We start from the raw sequence: 26142 nt of genomic DNA on the forward strand, positions 1-26142 counted from the left end.
TCTGTGGCATAAAGCAGTGAAACATTTAGTGACTTGCCCAGAGTCATGCAGCCAAATCTTTTGTAAAAGACAGAATGGCTGACACCATGCTCTTGTACCCAGGTAGTCTTGACTCCAACTTCAGGTCTGTTTCTCTGATGCCATATGGATAAAATCAATTTAATTTCTCCAGGGATACGCTTTGGAGCAGAAGCAGAGGAATTGAATGGTACACGTTAATCAAGGATTGCAGGTTGGGGAGGCAACAGATTCTAGGGTAATAGCTAGAGATTCACTGAGGTGACAGACTAGGGAATTAAGGCTGAATATGGAGGCAAGGGAAACTGAAATAGGCAAGGTGAACCAGAGAAAAAGGTTGTCATGACGGTAAATGGCAGAGTGAGTGTGAATGAGAAAGTAGGAAATATAAAATAATGTTATGTTTGAAGAGTGAATTTGAAAGTTCAGAATCTTGAAGTTGGCACAATTCCAGATACCTGAAGAGAAATAAAGGAGATCTTTGGATTCAGGGATTGAGGAACTACTCAGATTGCTACCATGAGTACTAAAGTTTCTGAGGTCCGTGGTGGGGGATAGGGTGGAAAGGAAGACGAGAAGGTTGCTAATAGTGACACGGAGACTCTTTTAGTTTTTGAATGGAAAATAATATGTAAACAATTTATTAGCTCCAGTATAAGACACTTAGTTCCTGGTAGAATATTTCCTTTTCTGAACTGTCTTTTCAAATGCTTTTTTTTTTTTTTTACTTTTTGGGGTGTGGTGAATAGGATCTTCATGAGGGAACAGTGGAACTCTTCTATGAACTAGTAAAAGACTTTCCAGAGGTTCCTTTTGGGGTGACAGAAAAAAGAGATATTTGGATTCAATATGGCATCACCATTGACACCATGATAGTATTTCAACAGGTATGATTCTGATGCTTTCTGTAATGAAGTTTTTAAATGAGTAAGTTTTTTAAAGAAAAAATGAGGCCAGGGTCATAGATTTGATCTTCATGTTGGTAAATTAACTTCACACATTGAAAAATTATTATCTATGCATCCTGTTGTGTCCCTGATCCTGACCATGCTTTCAGATTGTAGATGCAAACCCATCTCTGCTAGCAGGGAAACAATTGTAAATGATTAGAGTTCAGATGCTGGGTTGGGAACATCATCATAGGCAGGATGTTATATAGAGAAGCCAGGGAATTATGTAATAGGTTGGTTGAAGAGGCCCAGTGCTATTGATTGAGAAGTCTGTTTTGTTGATCTAAGGATACTGTTAGCCAAGTATATATAAATAATGACTCTCAACTACTGTAAGTCAGAGTCACCAGTAGTGGTTTAGAATGTTTTCAGAAATGACAGCCCCATTGGAATAGCTGTTGTTTGTCCTTTGTTTTCAAAGAGAAACAATCTCTTGACTTAGGCATGACTTGGATTTAAGTGAGGCAGTTGCACAGAGTCATCAGCCTCACTCTCTCTTCCAAAATCATCAAGTCCAGAGGCAAAACACTAAGTGTTCCATAGGACCTACTTCAGCCACTTTTGTGGCCATTGGAACAAATTGTTCTCATCTACTCTTTCCCCCAGGGGAATTCTTCATGTGCTTAGGGTAGATACCCCCTAACTCACCCTTAGGTTTGAGGTGTGTTGGTTACCCTCAACCTGGTTTAGCCCATCTGCCAAGACAGTTTTAGCAGGGTGCGGCCACTGCTCATGCTACAGCTTCTTGGAGTCACAGGTAGATGGGCAAAGGTAGATCAGCAGCCCTGAAACAGATTTAGCAAGTCCTTATACTGGAGGTCCTAGTCCTCCTTGAACATACCATATGCCCTATTAGAATAGGTATTCATCCAGTTATTGTCTCACAGCGAATATCTGGAATGGGGTATGACTTTGGATGCCATTTCCTAATCCCTCTCACCCCCATCCCTAGAAGGTTCAGCTTCTTAGATATAGTTACCAAGGATTTAGTAATCCTACCAAGTTCCTAGTCCTACTAAGTTCTATAAAGTCAAGGGACCATGTATTAACTCATTTTTGTTTCTCTCTCCTAGTACCTGACATATTGTTCTGTATAATGTATGCATGGTACTTAAACATTTATTAAGATGAAGTAGAAAAATTCAACTCATGTAATTAACCATCAAGGAAAACTAGCTGAGGGAAATAGATCATACTTAGAGCTGTTTGGTCATAAAGACCACTATTCATATGCAGTGATTAAAATCTGAGAACCCCAGACAATCCTTGAGATGAAGGGGAAAATATATGATTTCTCTGACTGGCCTCTACTCTGAATCCATGTCTATTAGTCACTTCAGGCATGAAAAGAAATATAGAGGAGAGAAGAAAAGCGAAGGAAGTGGAAAAGAAGGTCATGGGAGTGACAGGAGAACAGGATAATTTCTCCTTGGAGTTGCTCCTCACCATCTCTTAAGCATGGACTCTTAACTTAGAAGGGATTATGAGACGTCATCAAGTCAGTTTTCTTTCCCTCCCAACTGAACTATGTCTAAAGCAGGTTTCTTAATCTGAGGTCCACTGACCCCATGAATAGATTTCAGGGGAGAGAGCAGTTCATGAACTTAGATCTGGAAAAAAACAGTTTACATATATATTTTCACTAAACTTTGGGGTTTTTTGTAATCATTAAAATTTTATGCATTTAAAAGCTTCGTTCTGAGAAGGGTTTCACCAGATTGCCCAAAGGGTCTGGGACTCCAAAAAAGGTTAAGAAGCTCCGATGTAAGTTATTTCAAGTTATCAACAATCTATAAGCCTTTTATAGACATCTATGTATATGTACATATATCCACCCTTAATTGTAGCCTTCTTTAGGGAAGTAAGAGGAAGGAAGGGAAAATAAAATAAAAAGTCTACAGCAGAGAACAAAAGAAAACCACAAGGAAGCAATGAATAGCTGGGCAACTTTGAAAACAATGTGTAGTATTTATTATCTAGGTTTTCCTGAAATGGAAATTTTATATTGAATCCTCTCTTAGGGTCTGTTGTGGACATGGCAGTGTTTTTCTTTTCTTTTCTCATTTTGTATTTCAGTTTAAAAGAAAATAAATTACAAAAAAAGGGCAACCCTTTAAATATTTTTTAAAAACCACACACAACAAAACAATCTATTAGCCAATGAGTATTTGTTGTAATCCTACTAGACGTGGCCTGCCTAGGCACTGACCTAAAATGTTTCTCTCCTTTGGTTTAAGGGAACAATTGTGCATTTAGAAGAATGTGAAGAAGATGAGCACCACTTGAGGGACCTTAGTAGAATAGTCAAGTTCTTCACCATGGACTTGGTGATAGAGTACAATATAGAGGTTAGTGCGTCAAAGGTGCAAGAATGAAAGAGAGGAATGGTGTTGGTCCCAAATATACGGCTGACCCTTTTCTTTTTGATCTTTCAGACCATGGACCAAATTTATGATATGCCCATTAGGAATCACATACTGCTTTTCATCTCTAAGAACTCTACAGAATTTGATGTCTTAATTAAAGTCTTTGAGTCCGTGGCACAGAAGTTCAAGAACAAGGTGTGTGAAAGGGACTGTTGGTCTCTTTGTGATTGTTTACCTGAGGTCACCAAAGGTCCAGGGCTAAGCATCAGCTGTTCTGTGGCAAAGCTGTCATCTCTCCCAAGCTATCTATTTACAAGAAAGCCTCATTTATGAGTAAGACAAAGAGCTACTTGTACTTCTTTCTATAAGTACCCAAAGTATAGACTCAAAAGAAGTCAGAATTTTCCCAGTGGTTTATATATGATTGACATGCATTTTATTCAGAAGAAAAATATACAAAATCCACATTTCTCACCTCTCAGACTTTCCCCATATGTCTCCTCCTTTTCTTCTTAACTCTTATTTCTTTACTATTCATGTTCACTTTTTCTGCCTTCTGCTGTGCTTAGCTGGTTTGGCCTAGTCTGAAAAATGGCAAGAGATACATGTATTGTTTTAATTCTAAAGATGTGGAAACCGAAGGTTTTAGAGATTAAATGACTTTTTTTGTTTTTTGGTGGTGAGAGGGGTAGGGAGTCTGGATCTCCTTATCTTGCCCAGCCTGAAAGTACAGTGACCATCAAGAACCTGAGCAGCATGGAAGCTTTAATCTCCATTTCTGACTTGGGCCAGATTATCCCTTCTGAGACAACCTGGTGGCCCTACATACTTAGGGCCTCACTGTATTGTTGCAGGACTTAATGTGGGTGCCTGATCAGCTTTAGTCTGACTGCATCTCAGTATACCCAGACTCAATCTACCATCTTCAACCTCTCCAGAATCAGGGCTACAGGAATGTGCCATCATGCCACACAAAAGACTCATTTAAGATGACACGCACAGTAGGTTGGGAGCCAGGACTGAAAGCCAGGTCTCGTAAGCAAAGCCATAACTTAAATGGGCCAATGCGAGCTTTGTGTCAGCATGTGGAAATTTCACACACTCGCACACACACACTCCTTTGGCTATAACTTGCTGCAAGTGCCCTGGCAAAGGAGGAGAAAATATACTGTGGTATAGAATCTGTATTGTAGAGAGATTCATTTACAAGCAATTCTCAAGTACCAATGGGTAGATTATCCACTACCCTGTTCTTCCCAGCAAGCATCTGGGCTGTCTCCTTAGCCACTGGTTGGTGTGTACTTAGTGGCTATGATTTCTTAGATATCTGCAGCTAGGAATTTTTTCACTTGTGGGCAAAGGCAGATAGTGCTGGGCAAGAAGTGGGCAATGCTTATCTGGCGTGCAGACATCCAAGAGGAGGAGGTATATTTAAGGACACCATGAGATTTCTGTGCTGCTGACTGTAGGGCTTGAAGGAGGCTGAGCTGGAGATGTCTCTACCCCCAACTCTTGGGTCATAGCTGCTAATGGTGGGGCCAAGTGAGGAACTGGAATGTTGATTCTGTGACGGGTGTGGCAGGAATGAATGTACCACAGGAGAATGTGGTCAATACCTTCTGAATTATGATGTCTCAGAGCAAAGTCAGGGGCAAGTAATGGTCCTGAAAGTAATAGAAATAGTGAGCAGGGCCATAGACGAAGAGATTTATACACCCATTCCAGGAATAGTGGCAGAGTTGATTTGATCACTGTTCCAGAACTACTTGGAGAGGTATGGGGAGTAAAAGGAGGAGGAAGAAAAGGAGAGGGAGCAGGGAGGGGAAGAAAGGGGAAGACGAGGAGGAAATGGAGAGATTTTCTGTTGTTTTGATTTATCTGTTTCTTCCAGCAGTAAGAATAATTGAGAATTTGTTGAGACAGGGTGTCAAATACGACACCTGCCAAACCAGAATAAAATATAATTGGGAAATATTTTTCAAAATAAATAAAAAATACACTAAAATATAGATAGATAATATTGCACATTAAAACTAAGACACTATGTGGCCTACTGGAATCCTTATGTTTGGGATAGTGGCCCTCATTTCTTGTTTCACTCCACTGGATAAGGCAACCTGGGAAAAGAAATGAAGCTTGAAATCATGTGTTATTTGATCTAGCAAAGCTCCTTCATTCTGGCAAAAAATTTAGGGATAATTTTTTTGTTTTGTTCTGTTTTAATTTGGCAGCTCATTTTTCTTATTGTGAATACAGATGAAGTTGACAACATCCATGTTTTAGAATATTTCCAGATCTCTTCCTGGGACATTCCTGGTGTCCGAATCCTAAACCTGACTAAGAACATGAGATATCGAATGCCTGCTGAGGAGATAACCTTCAAAAATGTGAAAAAGTTCTGCGAGAATTTCTTGGATGGACTTGCAAAGGTTTAAGTTTCGTTTAGTTTTGTTTTTTGGGGCAGGAATCAGTAGTATAAGCTCTTAATTTTCCTACGTTCTACTGGTCATGACCTACCTTATGGGTAGACATAATAGATATCACCTACACAGTAAAAATAAAGGATATTTTTTAGGAGTCAACTACGAGGGATGGGGAAGAAACAGGATATTGAATTAATTTAAAATATTCTGTTTTACTGGGTGATAAGAAAAACTTTAATTTTATCTGATAATTTAAAAAAATCTTTTTTTCCTTTTTGGGCAGATTTAGTTATTTCAATGAGTACGTAACAATATGGATAGAATACCTAATACCTGCCAGCAACCAGAGAGCTTCTTAATCGTCTGAAAATGAATTTGGGATGGTAAACTGATGAATAAGTTTGTTCCAGAGCACCCATTTAGGTGATCTAAGATCACCAATTAAAATTGTAAAATCACTAAATTGTAGAACCAGCATCCAAAGTCTGGTCCTCCTGCTCTGAATTCAGGAGTCCTTCACAGACACTAATTGCTAAGTCTTCAGAAGCCATTTGTATGCAATCAACTGATTTTCTAATTATAAATAATTTTCAGTTATTCATGAAACAAGTCCCTTTAGATCTTCAAGAAATTCTATGGTTAAACCAATTAGACGTATATACTTGAAAGTAAGAAAATTATAACAAAATTCAGAATTTTCACTGATTCAAATTGATGTTTCCTCCTAAGTAGTCTATATGCTAGTAGATTTTTCTTTTTGGGGCATAGAAACTTATTCTCCACCTCCCTTCCCTATTCCCCATTCCCATGTTATGTGTTATGAACTAATATTATCAAGAATTCTATGGTGAGGATGTCTCAGAGCATGCCTCCCTTCTTGTGAGAGGTAGCTATGTGGGGCAAGTGTTTAGAACCCCTGGCTGGAGTCAGGAAGACCTATGTTCAAATCTAGCTTTAGACATTTACCAACTGTATAACCCTGGTGAAGTCACAACCTCTGTCTGCTTCCATTTTCTCAATTATAAAATGGGAATCATCATGGTGTCTACCTTTCCAAGGTTGTTGTGAGGATCAAATGAGATAAAATTTGTAAAGTGTTTACTTAACAAAGTGTTTGACACCTAGTAGAAGCTTCATAAGCCCATGCCCTATTCTTCTCCCCACCCCCTTCATTTGTCCAGAGTAGTCCATATATCAGGTATACATAGAAAAGACTTTTGCTTTCATTTCTCTGTCCTAATAATAACAAAAATTAGTGATATTTTAGGACTTTATCAGACATATTTAGAGGCATGGCCACCGTATTTTCAGAGGCATCTGCAATAAGGTGATTGTTTCTGTGTGTGTGTATGTGTGTGTGTGTGTGTGTGTGTGTGTGTGTGTGTGTGATTCAGCTGAAAGATGGAGCAAACTGAGGAGAATCAAAGGTCTACACTTAGGATAAGAGGGCGCTTGCCTGTAGAAAAAAGTGTGTGTGTGTGTTGGGGGCGGCTGGTCCATAAAAAGGCTTGGAGGTCAATTAAACAATAAAGCTTTTTGGAGTGAGTACCTGCTGTGTGCTTAACCAATGGCAGATGCTGTTGGAAAAAAAAAGTTTTGTTTAAATACTGATATTACAGTTAAAAAAATAAAACCAACAGCTATATCTATCTATCTATTTACATACATACATATATACATACATATATATTTGGAGAGAGAGAGAGGAAAGAGAAAGAGAGAGAGAGAGAGAGAGAGAGAGAGAGAGAGAGAGAGAGAGAGAGAGAGAGAGAGAGAGAATATCTATCTAGCACTTTAAGGCTTGCAAAAAACTTTATATAAGTTATATTTGGGGTAGCTAGGTGGTGCAGTGGATAGAGCACCAGTGCAGGAGTCAGGAGGACCTGAGTTCAAATCTCACCTCAGACACTTGACACTCACTAGCTGTGTGACCTTGGGCAAGTCACTTAACCCTAATTGCCTCATCCTGGGTCATCTCCAGTCATCCTGATGAATATCTGGTCACTGGATTCAGATGGCTCTGGAGGAGAAGTGAGGCTGGTGACCTTCACAGACTTCCCTCACTCAAAACAAAGTCAAGTGCAAGTCATATCATCGTTGACACGGTCATCATTGACATTGGAATGGTCTTCTTCGGTAACAAAGGACAAACACACACACACACCGTATAGGTTATCTCATTTAATCCTCACAACCCTGGGAGCTAGGTGCTCTTATTAGGACCCCTTTACAGATGAGGAAACTGAGCCAGGGAGAGGGTTAAATGACTTGTCCAGTGTTATATAAGTAGTAAGGTAGAATTTGAACTCAGAACACCCTGCCTCTAAATTCAGCATTGTATACACTGTATCACCTAATTGCATGATAGAGTATGACGTAGTGAAAAGACTACTATACTTGAAATCAAAAGTAACTGTGTTCATAACTCAATTCTATCTCTTATTGCCTGTCACTTCATCTCTGGTCCTCATTTGCCTATTGTCAAATGAAGAGGTAGGACCTCCAGGGACCTTTCCAGCTGAAAAATTTATGATTTGATTTCATTTCTGCCATCCCTTTCAGTTCCAAATCTATGATCCTAGAGTTCCTTCTACCTTCAGATCCATAATCCCATGATCTATGATCAATCAGGTGTAAAAGCCCTCATCATCCTTGTTCATACTGACTGGGGCCAGGTATTTGTGTACTTTCCCACCTTAAAATCTCCTTGAGCTTTTGAATTTGTCCTTTCAGCAACAATTACCCAGTGAAAATATTCCTAAAGATTGGGATACTAAGCCTGTCAAGGTGCTTGTTGGAAAGAATTTCAAGGAGGTTGTCTTCAGCCATAAAAGGAATGCTTTCGTAATGTTCTGTAAGTATTGCTCAGGGAGAATGAATGCCAAGAATATAATGGAGCCTAAGAATTGTCATGCATGCGGTTGCTGGGGTGTCACTAGAGGCAGTTAGCTAGCTTGGTGGAAAGGTAGCTGGACTGGAGTCAGGAAAACCTGAGTTCAAATCTAGCTTCAGACACTTACTAGCTGTAAGACCCTGGGCAAGTCATTTAACCTGTTTGTCTCAGTTTCCTCAAATGTAAATTGGGTATAACAATAACACCTACCTCCCAGGGTGGTTGTGAGGATCAAATGATATCATATTTGTAGAGTGCCTAGGACAAGGTAAATACTATATAAATGTTATTTAATAAGAACCTCTGTTTGCCTCAGTTTCCTTAACAGAGGGATAATAGCAGCACCCACCTGCAAGGGTTGTCAAATGAGAGAATATTTATGAAGTGTTTAACACAGCGCATGGCAATAGTGGGTGCTATACAAATATGTTGCTGAAGGGATTATGTCCAAACCAACCTACCAATACTGTTCAGAATACCTCTTAATTGGTTACTCTACTCAAAGTACCCTTTCATAAATAGTTAACAGTTTTTCAAGGAATAATAGGTAACTTGTCCACACGGATGACCCCATGGCATAGTGTACACCGTGAACATATGAATGCAGGAAGACGAGTTAAAATCTCCTTGTCACACTAGCTATGGGACTATGAACGTACCAGTACTCTAAATCAGAGGCATCTGCCTGAGATTTATCTGCTACGTTCTAGATGACTTGCATTTCGGTAGAGGGAGTCCCGGTAACTTTCTGATCCCCCTTAATGCTAGCACCTTCCCCCTGAAATGATCTTCAGTTTATCCAATATATATTTTAATCACACATAGTTGTTTACACTCATTGGACTGAATCCTTTAAGAGCAGGGACTGTGTATTTGCCTTTCTTTGTATCACCAGCACTTAGTGCAGTCCTTAATAATTGATGGAGCCACAAAAACATAACTGTCTGCATGTTGTTCCATGGGAATCTTGATATAATACTGTTACTCTAGCTCAGAAGTCAATGTGAGGTGTATTCAAGAGAGTTAATTAAATGCAGGTAAACGAAGGTGCATGTTTTTAGCACTTTTTTCTTAAAAAACATAGTTCTATGTTATGGAGCTAGCCAAGACACTAGAACAAGCTCCAGTGCTTTGATTTGAGTTGTACAACATCATACCTTTACCAGTCTTCTATAACCATAGTTTTATGCAATGCCTTGAACTGCTCTTCCTGAATCCATCTGGATCTCTGAGACTGAAATGTGAATTGGCATTTTGGGGGGAAGGGTCCCCAAGGAGAATGCCAGTTTCTTTTTTGAAAGTCCTTGTATTATTGAGGCTCCCTATATTGGGAATTTCACACTGAGGAAATATAAAGATTCTTGAATGCTGAGGAATCTTTAACAGTGACAACCATAGTGCAAGGATTTCTATTCAGGAAATATTCAAAATTTGATTGTTTTGTGTTTGTCCTTCATTCTCAAAGAGGACCATGACATCAAGATGATGACATGACTTGCAGTTGACTTTGATTTGAGGGAGGGGGAGCTTTACAAGATCACCAACCTCACCTTCTTCTCCTAAGCCATCTTGGTCCAGTGGCCTGCTATTCATCAGGATGACTGGAGATGGCCCAGGATGCCATGTGAGACCCTGGTCCTTTCAGGCTTAGATCTTATCACAATTTTACTTTGAGTGAGATAATATCCATTCAATGAATAGGCTTCTTTAAGTTTTTCAAGGGATGGCCCCTTTAATAAAAAAAAATAAATCAAACTGAGAGGGGAAGACCTTCAGGGTTCCTGGGTAAAAGAGAAACAATTACTGTTTAGTTAAATGGGAGGCATGTGACAATGGGATTAACTATCATGAAAGGCAGTGTGTGTAGCTGATAGAAATTTGTCCTTGGAGCTCAGAAGAACTGGGTTCAAATCTTGCCTCTGGCAAATACTGGCTATGTGAACTTGCAGACGTTATTTAACCTCTAAATGTCCCCTCCCCCAAACAACTCTCTAAGCCTGTAAGTAGCACAAGTGCAAACCAACAATGGTAGGAGTCTCCTTAACCATGAGCTCCCAGTGAAATCATAGGTTCTGTGTTTTCCATCTGTCTCTCTATGGATATCTATCATCTCTATCCTATGTTTTCTATATAAAGCATATATAATTATCAGGAAGGCAAAGTAAGACTGTACCGGGGCAAGATTCATGGTACCATTATGTATGTATAAGAGTGTATTGGAGGTGGGGGAGGAAAAGAAATGGAAGAAGAAGACATTATTGCTTCTCCATCTCAGTAGTGGGTCAGATAAGATCCAAGTGAAGAAATAATGGAAATTATTGTCTCTCACAAGGAACATTGTGGGCTCCCTTCAATCACCTTTATGTACTAACTAGAAGTTTCATGTTGTAAGAACGATCATTTGGCTCTGCTGAAAGTCATGGTAATGATGCAAAACTAAATCAGTGTCATTTTCTTTTAAGTAAAACTATGGTAGAATGGGCTCCCTGGGTACATCCATTAGGTCCCTCTCTTTCCTGAAACCAGCAGGCAAAGCTTGCTAATGCCTTGGGGACATCTTTAAGGACAAGTAAATGGAGGTTCATGGGTAAGAGAGGATGGTTAAGGAATTACACTAACTTAGAGACCCCGGGGTTAGACCTAGGAAGTGAGGGAAGGAAGGAAAGGGCAAAGGAAGGATATAGGGTGGGAATGAACGGCAAATATTAAATTTTCCTTCACTTTGAAACTTTCTAAAGCTTTAAGAAATGCCCTTACCCACACTTCAGGAAAAGACTTTTTTGTCTTTTTTGCCATAAAGGTGTCTATTTAGATCTTGGTCTAAATACCAGGCTATAAGACTACTCTGGCATTTCTTAATGTTGGACAGAGCAATTCTTAGGGAATTTCTTTTCAAAATGGGATTATAGAGGACCATGTAGAGGACCATACAGAGGATTATAGAGGACTCAGGAACAAGACAAACATGAATTTTAAAAAATGGTGATGCTTAGGAAGAGAAGTGCCAGTCACCTCATTATTAGCAAAAGAGAAGCTAACATGAGTTTTCCAAATCTTGCTTTAGTTTTTCCACTTCCTTGACTATGTCTTTTCCTATGGTCCGTGTCTTACAGATGCTCCATGGTCTTATGAATGCAAGTCTCTGCTTCCAGTATTAGAGGAGTTAGGCAAGAAATACCAGTATCACGAATCTGTCACCATTGCAAAAATTGACATCACTGCCAATGACATTCATCAGATGTTCCTGGGAAAGTATCCATTCTTCAAATTTTTTCCAGCTAAATCTGATTCGGTGAGGAAATTTTCAGTCTTCCCTGTGCTTTCATTCAATGCTTGCCTTCTGTCCTTTTCTACTGAATTGTGTGATAATGACCAATGTTTGAACATTTAATGGGTCCTGGATCTCATTCTAATAATGGCAAGAGGAGAGGTATGCTGGAAAGGGTCAACTTCCCTCAACTCTGCCCTTTCTATGTCTTGTGTGTCACTTTTTCCTTAGTGTGGGATAAGGAAGGGAGTTTAAATTTTTATTTTTTTCATATTAATTTATTTATCTTCAGTTTTCAATATTTACTTCCACAAAATTTTTCATTTCAAATTTTCTCCCCATCTTCCCCCTACTCCACTCCAGGACCACATGTATTCTGATGGCCTTTTCCTCCAATCTGCCTCCCCTTCTATCCGTCTCCCCCCCCACCCTTATCCCCCTCCCTTCTATTTTCCGGTAGGATAAGATAAATTTCTATATCCCAATGCTTATATATCTTATTTCCTGGTTGCATGTAAAAGCAACCTCTAATATTCATTTTTAAAGCTTTTTGTTCCACATTGTCTCCAAGGAAGAGAACTTTAACTTGCTGCAGAGACAGCAAAAGGGCCCCAACTTCCCCCACCCACTCAAAGGCTTAAAGAGAAAGCCTCCTCAACTCAACAGTACTGCGTGGCTGATTCAGTTTGGAATCTAGGTCTGGATTCCACTGGGTTTCTCTGCTTTGAGGGAGCTGAATAATTATGAATCGTTAATATCTCTTTAATTACTCTCAGTTCCTTAGGTGAAGAAACCGCCCCAGATTTGGAAAATTTTCCCTTCTTTTTCTAGGTGTACCCAGGATGAGTAACTCCTTGCTCTTAATCTGCCCCTTAATCTCTCTCTCTGTCTCTGTCTCTGTCTCTCTCTGTCTCTCTCTCTCTTCCCCCCACCCCCAACCATATCTTATAGAAACTAGTCTCTTTTCGAGAAGGCTTTTGCATTATAAAAAGTAAATTTGACTTAAAAAATAATAAGCAAAGAGAAATAAATTTAGTGATAGAATGATGCAAAAAATAATGAGGGAGGTAGAGGTTCACCATTGCTGGTGAACAGCTACAGTTTCTTCATTGCCCCAGGATCCTCTTATGTATGATTTAATGGTCCCATTTCTATTTGGGTTTGATACTACATCAAAAGAAGATCTCTATGGTCTCTTTTAGCCCCAAATCTGAGAGTCCATGGTCCTGCCTGGTTTCCCAGTGCTCCCCTCAACAAACCTGACTACCTCTCAATTATCAATTAGTTTTTCCCCAAACACTTATTTTGTGCTGACATGGTGCCATTGTATTTGGGTGTAAGGCAAAAAATAATGTAAGATTCCTTCTTCCCAGGGACCCAGAGTTTAGCCTATGGATGTCAAACACTCAGTAAGGATGCCACATGTGGCCCACAATACTCTCAAGGGCCACTAGAACCAGATTAAAATGTAATTGGGAAATATTTAACAAAATAAATAAAAATACAATAAAACATAGATAATGTTAATATATGGTTTCCTAAGTCATTATATGTCCACTGGGCTCCTTATGCACCATTTTACAGTCCCTGTTTCTATTTGAGTTTGACACTACTGGTTTATCTGAGAAGACAAGACTAACACATGAAAACAGTTAGGAAACAATAAAGTATTAAGCAAGGCAGTGTCTAGAATTCAAAAAAGGGAGAGATCAGTGTGGACTGGAGTGGTTGGAGAAAATCATTAACAGAGTAGGTACTTGGATGGGGAGTTTCAAGGATGGATAGGATTTAAATGGATGGAGGCAGTGGGTGGGAATTGGTCATTCCAAGCAGTTTAAAATACTAGAGCCAAGAAAAGGAAATGGGAATGAGTAGTGTTTTCAGGAAACTGACGTAACTGGAAGAGAGGCTGCTTGTTGGGAAAGACTGGGTATTAAAAGACCTTGAATGCCAGGTGGAGATATTCAAAAATTATCCCAGAGGCAATAGCCATTTCAGGGAGATTATAAAAATCATACACCAGAAGAAGCATCACATTATAGTGGACACAGGAAAGACTTAATTAAAATCCTTATTTTAATTCTCATTAAATTCATGACTATATACATGCACATGTCATTTATCCTCCCTGAGTCTCAGTTCTGTTATCTGTAAAATGGGAATCATAATAGTTGCAGCAAATGAAAAAAGAAAGGATACGTAAAAGACTTTGGAAGATTTCAAGCACTATCTACGTGTCTATATCTATATGTGTGAGTGAGTCCCAGAAGTCTTAAGATATTTAAAAGCTTTAGTAACTTCAGAAGTATAAATTCTATAAACTTAGAAAAATATCAGTTGAAAATTTAATTTTTACATTTCTTCTATACTTATATAGTTTCCTGAATTTTGAATAAAAAATTTTTAATTTTGACAAGACGGAGCACTCTGTCGTTATGTTTTGTGCATGCAATCCTAGATGATGCTTTCTTAGATCAATGATTGGTCGTGGGAACCCTCTAACTTGGCCATCTGGATCACTTAATCTATCGCCAATAGACTTTTTCTGGTGGGGGCCACATCAAAATTGTCACGTATGCATCAGAACCTCATTCTCTAAATGATCTTAAGGCTAAGAATAGAAATTCAATCCTTTGAGCCAGTGAGTAGCAGTTGATGTTCTTTAAAAATTTAAAAATTGACTCAAGCAATGTATAGCATAGGATGGTGGTTATGTTGAAATGAAAATAAGAAATATATCAATATTTTAAAATTTTAATAATATTTCAAATGATGCTTTTATAAGTTTATACCATTTATACTTTTGAAGTTATTAAAGCTTAAAATTTCAGTAATACCCTAAAAGTTATTACCATATGTGAAATTCTTGGGCCAAGGATTTCATCTTGGAAAAGAAACTGGATTTGGAGTCAGAGGACAGTATTTTAAATCCTGACCCAGCTCTCTACCGTTTGTGTGACCTTAGACAAGTTGCTTAACTTTTCTGGGTCTGTTTCCTCTTTCGAAATGAGAGTTTTTGATGAGATGATATTTAAAGCCCCTTCCAACTCCAAATCCCTGTGGTTCTTAGGTAACCATAATTTGCTTTTTTTCTGTAATTGCAAGAGAAGTCTAACCACTATCTTGTGTTTTGCTTTTCCTTCTTCCTAGGTTGTACCATATAGTGGTAAATATACTCTGGAGGCATTTATTGAATTTGTGGAAAAAGAAATCAAGTCCCAAATGGAATCAGAGGAGGTAAAGGCTATCTCAATTTGTCCTTAATAATTATGCCCAATTTAGGGACATCAGGAACTAGGTAATTAAAAGACCAATTGCACACTAGGATAGACCTCCAATCAGTATCATGCTTTCTTCTTTAAAATCAAGGACAAGCTAAGGTGCATTTGTCTATTTTAAGAGAGGAGAATGGATTAGATTAAAAATGAGAGGTGGTCTTACCCAGTTCAAGGACTGTAGTGTGTGTGTGTGTATATTTATATGTCTATATATCTGTGTTTATGTAGCTTTCTATGCATGTATGTGTGTGTATACATGCTTGTATATGTATATGTGTGTATACATATGTATGTGTGTATAGGACACACATATACACACGTATGTACATCTACATTTATATTTATCTTTTGGCCTGACCTGCTGAAAATAAAAGAAAAAACAAAACTTGCCCAGTGATGGTCCTGAATTCAAATCTCTGTCTTGAGGTCAGGAAGGATACAGGGAGCTTTCTCATTCTCTGCTTACCAAGTGTTAAATCAAATGGGATTATCTTTTAGGAAAGCTTCTGGAGAACACTCCCAATTCTTTCCTTTCCTGGGTATCTAGGAAGAATCTTTCTCCTATAGAAATCAACTAGATGACCTTCAGAGTGATAGTATGGGGCAGTGGACAGGGGGCTGGTATTGGTGTTAGGGAGATCTGGGTTAGAATCCTGAAGCAGAGACTTACTAGCTAAGTGACCCTGAGTAAGCCACTTAACTTCTTTCATCCTTAGTTTCCTCATATCAAAAAGGGAGATAATAATGCCTGCAGTACTTATATCACAGGGCTATTAGGAGGCCCAGATGGCATATTGCATATAAACTGCTACATAAATAGTAGCTAATATTATTTTTAACTTGTTCTTATTTTACATTCAATGGAATGGTCTTGGTACAAGTCCCCAGTCTACTATCGTTCTTTGATGTTTCAAATTTCGCATACTATTGCTTGGGAAGTTCCCTGGCAGCTAGATGGCACAGTGAATAGAGTATCAGATCTGGAGTCAGGAAGGCTCATCGTCCTGAGTTCAAATCTAGCCTCAGACACTTACTAGATATGTGACCCTGAGCAGGTCACTTAAGGTTTACTTCGATTTCCTCATCTATAAAATGAACTGGAGAAGGAAATGGCAAACCAGTCCAGCATCTGCCAAGAAAACCCCAAATGAGGTCACAAAGCATCAGCCATGACTACAAAGGATTGACCTCAGGTGGTTAAGATTTATACCTTTGTAAATGGATAAAAGTGTTGGGATTTGGACTCATCTTCTGTAGGCTTGCTGAAAGTATCTTCAGGTCAATTCCAGAAGGAGACAAGACAATGAGTGTGACCTGCCTTTCATCCCACTTTATAGGAATGTCTTAAATAGGAAACAATTTTCCAAGTGGTCTTCAAAACCCATAACATTCTTACTATAAATGATTCTCTTTGTTACCTTCGTAGCATGCGAATAAGCCATAATTGAGAAACTGAGTCAAAGGGTTTGATATAATCATTAAAAGCAGTATAAATGCCATGCTACTTTTGGGATGCTTATTCAATAATTAGTGACTGATTTTAATTTGCTCTTTATCCTCCTGACCCTTTTGGACACATTCATTTTGTTCCTCAGACAAAATATTGTTTTCTTTAAAGCAGTCATATGTTTTTACTATATAGACTGTGAATCTTTTGTATAAAATACAGGAATACATAATTGGTTTATATTGAAGTATTAATTGGTGTTATCTCTTGGAAGGAATGAAATGAACATTTTAAGTACCTTCTATGTATTAAGGATTTTACAAATATTGTCTCATTTAATCCTTACAGCAACCCTAGGAGATAGGTTGTTATAATCATCCCCATTTATAGTTGTGGAAACTGAAGCAGACAGAGGATAAGTGATTTGGCAGGGCCACACAGTAACTGTATGGAGCCAAATTTGAACCCAGGTTTTCTGAATCCAGGTCTAGCAATCTATCCACTAGGCCAGTCAGATGCCTTTTGGATATAGATGTGTGATAGCTTCTCTTAAGAAAGAGTGGAATCAGACTTGCATCTGAGAAAAAGTTGGTAGAATGCTTTGCTTGTAATTCTTTCTCTGCTTTGGAATATTTGAAGCAATAATTATTGATCTTATCCAGTCCTAGCACTGTCCAGTTTTGCAGAGAAGCTAGAATTTCAGTCACGTCTTTTGACCTGACTCTTTTGTCCTTTGTAGTAGTAGCGCTCAAAATTTGCATTTGACCCAACTCATATTTTGGTTGTATTGGACTTCTGACAACCATATAGGTGACCTGAAGTTTTCCTTCTTCAGAGGTTCTGTATCTCCATTGATTTAATTGCGCTCAAGGTTCTGTAATATGGATTTAAATCAAGAGAATTTTTTTGCTGCTTTCACTCCTTATATCAACTTTTGACTCTTGATTTCAGTTGCTGATTAAGGGAATCTAAAATTTCTAATATTCTTTGGATTTCTCAATTCCATTCCAGTTTTCTTTTTTGTTATTTTTAACTGGTCAAAATGGCATTGAAGTTTTGTACTATGTATTTCAGTTGGTTATTAATATAACCTTCTTATGACTTTTCACAGGGCTCCAATAATTTCTCAAGTCACTTCTGCTATGGGTGTGTTTCCATCAGTCAGTCAGGGAGTCAGACAACAAACATTTGCTGTATTGCCATCAAATGTTGACCAGGAGATGTGTTAGACTCTGGCCTAACATAGACATAGACATGGTCAAAACACATACATAAACAAATATTAAATAGTTCCTACCTCCAGGAAAAAATAAATTAAAACAAAGCAAATTTCTTGGGGAAATATATGAGCATCTGGAAGGATCAGGGAAAACTTCATGTAACCTTACCTCATCTGTCTAGTTCAGAGCTGAACATACACAAACAAATAAATAGCTGAAGGAAACTGGTAGATGGGTTTTCTAGAGGGACAATCATGAGGTAAGGACAATATGGAAGCTAGCCAGAGCTTCGAAGCTAGAGGAGTCATCCCAGGGAAGTGACGTGAGAATGGAAAACACAGAAACTGGCTAAGCTTTGGAAGAATAAGCATAAAGAAGGGATTAGAAAATATATAAACTGGTAAGCGAGGTCTGGGCTTGGTAAAGAGGGGAGGAACAATGAAATAGGAACAGTTCACTTCAATTATAGATTATTATTGTTGATCATAAGCCTTCTCTTTCTGTATCCACTGAATTATGGGAGAAATAGACAACAAAACATTAATAATTGGGTATTTTAATGTGTACCTTTCAGAACAACTTTAACAAAAAGATAAGTAAGGAAAAGGCTAGACATGTAGAATTTTAGACAAAAATTAGGTTTCTCAGAATTATTCAATGAGAATAGAAAATACATATATCTCAGTTGTATATAACAGTTTCATTGAAATTAACCACTTGTTAGGGCATAAAAACCTCATAAAATATAGAAAAGCAGAAATACTATGTTTTGCCAATCATAATTTAATGCAATTTTAACCAATAAAGGATACTTGAAGAAAAGATTCAAAGACAAAGGGAGGCCAAATGATTTACCCCTGGAGAATCAGTGGGTCAAAAACAAATAACAGGGAGAATAGATAACTTTATTAAAGAAAATGATAAGAAACATCATGTCAAAGTTTTGGGGATGCTGTCAAAGCAATTTTTAGGGGAAAATATATATCTCTAAACACTTTCAACAAAAGAAAGAAAAGTTCAAAGAATTGGGACAAATAAAAAATAGAAAAAATTACAAATAAAAAATCCACCAAATACAAAAATAGAAATTTTGAAAAGAAAAAATAGGTAAATAAAATTGTTAATAAATATAAAGTACAATGACTGGTAAATAAACCTAGAGGCTATTTTTTTAAGTAGATAAGTCATTAGGTAATTTTTTAACAGAAAGATAAAACCACATTGATAAAATCAAAAAGAAGAGTTTGTAGATGAAAGTGGAATAAAGGACATCATTAGGAACTATTTCATCTAAGTGTAGACCAACAAAACTACTAACAAACAAAGCAGAGTAATATTTGCAAAAGTATGAAATACCCATATTCACAGTATAATAATCTGGTCTCCAAGAAAGAAATTGAAGAAGACTTCCCCTTCCTCCCCACAAAAAACTCCCAATGTGTCAGAGAGAGCAACCTAGGACCACCTGAATTTGTGTCCAAGTGCATTCTGTCAAATAATAAAAGAACAGTTAAGTATAATATTACATATGTTCTTTCCAAAAATAGAGAAAAAATATCTTACTAAGTTCTTTCCGTGAGACAAATATGCTCCCAACCTAAATCAGGGATAGATAAAGCAGAAAAAGAAAAGTATGTACTGAAACCGTGAATAATTATAGATGTGAATATATTGAATAAAACATCATCAGAGTGATTATAATATATTAGCAAAATTACATACTATGACAACATAGAATTTATACCAGGAATAAAGGGTTGGTTTAATATTTGACTGGGCTTTGAAGAAGTTATTATATTATTATCTGCATCCTCATCCTCATCATCACCACCACCATCACTATCATCACCTTTCCTGCTACACCAAGTTATGCTATTGAAACTGGTGCAGGTACAGAGATAAACTATTCTGGGTGGTAGAACTGTGAAGAGGAATGCAAGATGTTGGAGGTCAAGACACAAAGTAGACAGAAGAGGAGCAATATGCCTTCCACTAGGAAATCAGATGAATTATCTTTTCTCTAATAGGATTTGAAAAAGGGCCATAGAACTCTCAGTTAGTCCTTTATATTTTAATAGGCCCATCAACCTGACCTGTACCTTCTTCAAGGAAGTTCTCATTGATTAATTTAATTCATGTGATGAAGATCAGGAAAAGGAGAACCTTACTTCTTTAGAATTCATAGAAATATAGAGTGAGAGCTGGAAGAGATTTAAGAGATTATCTAGCTCAGCCCCATCATTTTACAGATCAGGAAATTGAGGACTAGTAGAGGGAATGATTTTTTCATGGTCAAACAAGGTAGTAAGCAGAAGAGGCAAGGTGTGAACATAAATCCTCTGACTCCAAATTTAGTGAACTTTCCATTGTCTTTCACTGCATATATTCTCTTCCTATAACTGCTTTTTCAAAATCTTTTCTCTGTTTAATAGGGAGTTAGGTAAGATGCAGTTGCTACTATTTCTGCTGTTTGAGTTAGGACAAAGTTCCTGACTCAGGAAATCTCACTTCATAAAAGATTCAAGTATTAGCCTCCTATCTGTTTAAGAGTGCCTTATCCTGGGACAGCTTCCCTCTCAATACTCTTTGGGAGATGGGCTGCCCCTTCTCTTGGTTCAGCTGTATCTGTGGTTAGACCGACCTTTGCGCCAGCTGTAAGCCAACACCTAAAGTCCTTTGCATTGCTTTTCCCCCACATTCCACCAAGTATTTTACCTGTTGATGAAGGGATTTTCTAGGTATGACCTTGAGGGCAGGAGTCCAAGAATGGAGTCTTCGTGTTATATCTTTACAAAGCTATAATTAGATAATTAGGTGATGTGGACATATTTATAATACTGAACCCATAAAAGTCTTTGACATTTATACTGATTGTCCTTCCACCTCCATTTTCAAAAGTTTCTTCCTATCCCCTGACCTTGCTCCCTGGTATCCTGAACGCCTCATTGTAGTGCCCCCCTCAGGTTTTTCCACATGAGTGCCCCAAAATTATTCCACTAAATTTGGAGGCAAAAGATCTAGGTTAAAGTCCTGACACTCTGCCATTTACTATCTGTGAACCTCAGGTGAGTCATTTCTCTAACCTTTGTTTCCTTATTTGTCAAGTGGGAACAAAAATCCTACTACATACGCCTGTCATGGAATTATTGTGAGATTCAGATGTAATAATGTATATAAAAGGCTTTGTAAAAAGAATGATTCTTATAAATATGAGTTGGAAGAGGAGGAAGAAAAAGAGAAAGAGAAAGAAGAGAGGAGGAGGAATAACCTGAGCTCCTTTCGTGTTTTGCCTAATTCTTCCAGAGGAAACTGACAGAATTCTCAATAACTTGTTTATAGCTGATAATAGCTTCATCTATTATTATTTTTGGCTGCATTTTAATTTTAAAAGAGGTCTCTTAGAATAAGCAATTCCTTAATGCGTAAGAACATAAACCCAAATGGTGGAATTTCAGGCAAGATGGCAGACAGAGGAGAAATATTTGGTAACAGGAGACTTTTAAGGTCTCAATTCATACCATATAGATGTGTGCCTTGTGTGAGTATGTGTATATTCATGTACATGTGTATAAGTGAATGACTGAATGTGTGCTCATTTTAATATGATTAGGTGAGGGAGATCGTCTTATTATTATTTTTGTAACCAACATGCATTCACTATCTTATTTGGGTGTGCCTAGATAAGCCTATCATATCCAGTGTGTTTTTTAACTTTGGTTGTTGCTAATAGAGAGACTTTATCAATAGGACAAAACATATCCAATAAGAATAACCCATCTCTCTCTCTCTCTCTCTCTCTCTCTCTCTCTCTCTCTCTCTCATTCCCTTCCCCTCCTCTCCTCTATGCCTTCCTCCCTCTTTCCCTTCTTTTACTCTCCCTCCTTCCTTCCTTCTTTCCTTCCTTTTTTCCTTCCTTCCTTCCATCCTTCCTCCTTCTCCTTCCATACCCATCCTCCCTTTCCCTTGATTTAGTGGTCTTTTGAGGAGGAGGAGTCTGATGAGCAAGAGGATATTTCTGTTCAAGACTGGGGGAAAGTCAAGGAAGAACTGTGACCCCTTAAGTCCAGGAGGAAAGAGATGCATCATTTACAAGCCATAGGACACATAAGACTACCTCATTTGAAGTAAAAATATTCTAAAAGAAAATAATAAAGTCTCAGAATAAAAAAAAAATCCCTGTTTGACCTTGTCTCCTTTAGAGTGTGTCATTCCAAGCTGGAAATCATTCTCTGATTTATAACAACTTCTGGTTTTAAATTCAGGCCCATTTTCCTTGCAGAACCACTGCAATAGAGAGCTGTCACAATACCATCATCACAGCCTGCAAGGCCAAGGCAACCAAGCTGTTCAGAGGAGCTTGCCTGCTGAGATCGTTTCACAATTGGCAAAAATTTATATAATGATTTCTGGTGAGAGTGACTCTGAAGTGTTAATGATGCCTTTTGTTTTTTACACCGTAGTTACACTATGTCCATCCTTCCACCAGTGAACTTTCCCTTAGAATATAGAAAAGCACTTTAGCAAAATTGTTTTACAAAATAACCTTATCTAACAGTACATATAACTTTCTACACCTATGGTCTCCCACCTTGCTATCAAGGAGAGAGTAGGGAGGGAAAAGGAAGGGAAGACCATAAGAATTTTTTAAGTGCCTACTATTAATGTGCCAAGCATTGTACTAAGTGCTTTACACATTTCCTATTTAAAGAGACAAAGATTGGTCATCAATCTTTGACTTTGACTCTTCCCATGTTTTTTTTTTGTTTACATCATTATAATAATTGTATTCATCCCAGTCTATTAATGGTTTTAAAAAAATGTTTTTCCTGTTTTCCTTTAAGATATCTTACAAAATGTATCAAAATTTCTTCACACAATTCCTATTTATCTGATCAGCAGCCATTTGATTGCTAGCTTTTGGTTTGGGGGTTTTGTTTGTCACTACAAGAAGGGCTGTTATTAATATTGTAGCGTATGTGGGATCTTTCTTTATTTGGCCTCGAGTATATGTCCAGTAATGCTTGATGAAGTCTTAAATGCCATACTAAATGGATTTGCAAAGGAAATGAGCACTTTTCATCACAAGGCATAAAGTTCTTTCTTTTTGCCCAAAGGCAATAAATTGAATTTTTTTTAATCCTCTACATTGTTCTGCTCTTAAATTCCAAAGGTAAGTATCTCCTTTTTGAGGGAGGTGTTTACCGCACAAAGTTAGGCAAGTGTTTCTACCAATGTTGGCCAAGTACGGTAATAATCAGCTTGTACCACTTTCAGACCTGGCTTGGGCTAGGTCTCTCTAAAACAGTCATTTTTAGATTATACATGAGGCAATAATGATGATAATATAACATCTATTTAGTGCTTTAAAGTTTGCAAATCTGATAAATAAGGGGGAGAGTCAAGATGACAGAGTAGAAAGACACCCATACTCTACCTCTTCCTCCACAGTCCATAAAATTCCTGTAAAAAATGACTCTAAGCAAATTCTAGGGTAGTAGAAGCTACAAAATTGCAGAGTGAAAGAGATTTCCAGTCCAAGGCAGCCTGGAAGGCTGACAGGAAAGGTTTATCACAGGGAGCATGGGAACAGAGCACAGCCCATGGAGCCCAGCCCAGCCTTGGCACATGGCACCAACAGGAACAGAACTGGAACAGGCCTTAGGGATGGAATCCCCAGCAGCAGTGGCTGTCAGATCCCTAAACCCACAAACGTCAAAGAAAACTTCAAAGGTCAGTGAGAAAGCCTTTTCTTCTGGGTGAGAAAGAAGGGGATGAGGTCAGGCCCCACAAGAAGCAGCCACTGCAGTAGTAGCATCCATTTTTGGAGCCCTCTGCCTAAAGCCCCTGGGGGAATTGAGCAGCTGATCTGAATCCCAGCCCTGAGACTGGCCCTGGGGTGAGGAGGAAGACCACTGCCATGGAGGAGCTAGAGGCAGCTGTGAAGAGGGAATTCTACTACTTGCAGATTCTGGGCAGAAAAGTTTTTGGTTGTTCCCAGACCAGTGCACAGGCCAGGAGAGGAGTAAACTCCTCTCCCTTGATTGTACCACCTTGGAGGAACTGAGAACTTACAGATCCCCAGAGTATACCCTTCTCTTGACAAAGGACTCAAAAGTCAAGCAACTGGTTGGGAAAATGCCCCAAAAAGGAAAAAAATAAGACTATAGAAGGTTACTTTCTTGGTGAACAGGTGTTTTCTTCCTTCCTGTCAGATGAGGAAGAACAATGCATACTATCAGAGGAAGACATGGCTTCTGCATCCAATACCTCCAACATAAATATGCAATGGTCTCAGGTCATGGAAGAGCTCAAAACGGATTTTGAAAAATAATAAAGGAGGAAGAAAAATTGGGAAGAGAAATGAGAGAGATGCAAGAAAATCATGAAAAGTAAGTCGACAGCTTGCTAAAGGAGACCCATAAAATGCTAAAGAAAATAATACCTTTAAAAATAGGCTAATTCAATATATGTAGACAGATAACTCAGAGCAAGTTGAATAAGAAGGGATGATATCGAAAAAATAAAATTAAGAGATGAGACAGGAATATACTGGGAGGAAAAGGGGAGAAATGGAATGGGGCAAATTATCTCTTAAAAGAGGCAAGAAAGAACTTTTTCAATGGAAGACAAAGGGAGGAGATAATAGGGAAAAAGTGAAGCTTATTCTCTTCACATTGGCTTAAGGTGAGAATAACATGCTCACTCAATTTGGTTAGAAAATCTATCTTTTACTATAGGAAAATAGGGGAGAAGGGGACAAGTGAGGAGGGGGATGGTAGAAGGGAGGACAAATGGAAGAAGAGAGTAATTGCAAGTAAACGCTTTTCAGAGAGACAAGGTCAAAAGAGAGAATAGAATAAATTGGGGCAGGATAGAATGGAGGGAAATATAGTTAGTCTTACACAACAGGACTATTATGGAAGTCTTTTGCAAAAAGTACACATATATAGCTTATATTGAATTGCTTGCTTTCTCACTGGGGATGAGTGGGGAGGGAGGAAGGGAGAGAAGTTGGAACTCAAAGTTTTAGGAATGAATGTTGAGAATTGCCTTTGCATACAATTGGAAAATAAGAAATACAGGTAATGGGGTAAAGAAATCAATCTTGCCCTGAAAGAAAAGAGAAAAGATGGGGATAAGGAAAGGGAGGGGTGTGATAGAAGGGAGGGCATATTGAGGGAAGGGGTAATCAGAATGCAAGGTGTTATGGGGTGAGGGGAGGTGAGAGATGGGAAGAAAATTTGGAACTCAAAATTTTGTGGAAATGAATGTTGAAAATGAAAAATAAATAAATAAACATTTGAAAAAATAAATTTTGCAAAGCACTTTACAAATATCTCATATTTGTATATGTAATAGCATAATAAGTGCTATTATTTCCACTTTACGGAAATGAGAGGAAAGAAAGAGAAGTTAAATGAATTAACTAATATCTTCCTGATTCCAAGCAAAGCAGTCTATCCATTGTACTACCTATCTGCCCAAAGATGGCCTCCGGTTTAAGGAAATGTACATAGTGTTTGCTAGACCACTTACTCCTAGGATCATAGATTTATATCTGAAAGGGACCTCAGAGACCATCAAGTCCAACATTCTTATTTTACAGATGAGAAAACTGGGAGTCCAGGTTAAGTGACTTTTCAAGGTCACACAGGTAATAAATGTAAGAAGTGAGATTTAAACCCAGGCCCTCTGACTCTGGAGCAGTACTCTTTCCATTGTACCTCATATCCTTTGAAAGGCAGAGGATTTTGCAATGAGTCATTTTTCTAATCCGTTAGAGACTTGAGGTATCAGATTTTTATTAAAAATATGTATGTCAAATATTCATTGTAAATTATCTTTCTATGATCAAATTAATCTGATCCGGGTTCAAATCCTACCTCTGACATCTACTGACCTTTGTGACTTTAGACAAGTCATTTAGCCTCTCTGGAAGACCTCACTTTCTCCTTTACAAAAGGAGAAGTTTGGACCTCAATGCCTTTTGCCTGAAATCCATGATTATATGATCTTCATTGAAGCAGTTGCTTCTGTCTCTTCTGCTTTCCTGACAAATGATTCAGCTGACTGGTTGTTTTCTTGAGCCTATGTTGTCAAATCTGTCTTTGCTACACGTTATTTCACAAGAAAAGGTTTTTATTACTGCCACTGGTGGTGCAGTGAACAGAACAGTGTAGTCAGAAAAGTCTGAGTTCAAATCCCACCTCAAACGCTAACTATGTGATCCCTGGTCTAGTTTTAATCCCTGGATCAATTTATCCCTTGTCTGCCTTGGT

At 38.1% G+C, this 26142-nt stretch overlaps 1 protein-coding gene across 4 annotated transcripts in view; it reads left to right on the forward strand.

Moving 5' to 3' along the window:
• PDILT (protein disulfide isomerase like, testis expressed) overlaps nucleotides 1–22047 on the forward strand; it is a 78151-nt gene extending 56104 nt beyond the window's left edge. For all 4 annotated transcript variants that reach the window (XM_072597972.1, XM_072597973.1, XM_072597970.1 and 1 more), the window contains 8 exons: nucleotides 768–905; nucleotides 3206–3316; nucleotides 3404–3529; nucleotides 5566–5763; nucleotides 8491–8611; nucleotides 11764–11942; nucleotides 15069–15155; nucleotides 21836–22047. In XM_072597972.1, coding sequence (XP_072454073.1) covers nucleotides 768–905; nucleotides 3206–3316; nucleotides 3404–3529; nucleotides 5566–5763; nucleotides 8491–8611; nucleotides 11764–11942; nucleotides 15069–15155; nucleotides 21836–21916 — 1041 coding nt within the window. In that variant the 3' untranslated portion in view covers nucleotides 21917–22047. The remainder of the gene's footprint in view (nucleotides 1–767; nucleotides 906–3205; nucleotides 3317–3403; nucleotides 3530–5565; nucleotides 5764–8490; nucleotides 8612–11763; nucleotides 11943–15068; nucleotides 15156–21835) is intronic.
• Nucleotides 22048–26142: the final 4095 nt, after the last annotated feature.

This window comes from Notamacropus eugenii, chromosome 3 (assembly GCF_028372415.1).
Source record: "Notamacropus eugenii isolate mMacEug1 chromosome 3, mMacEug1.pri_v2, whole genome shotgun sequence".
Classification (NCBI taxonomy): domain Eukaryota; kingdom Metazoa; phylum Chordata; class Mammalia; order Diprotodontia; family Macropodidae; genus Notamacropus; species Notamacropus eugenii.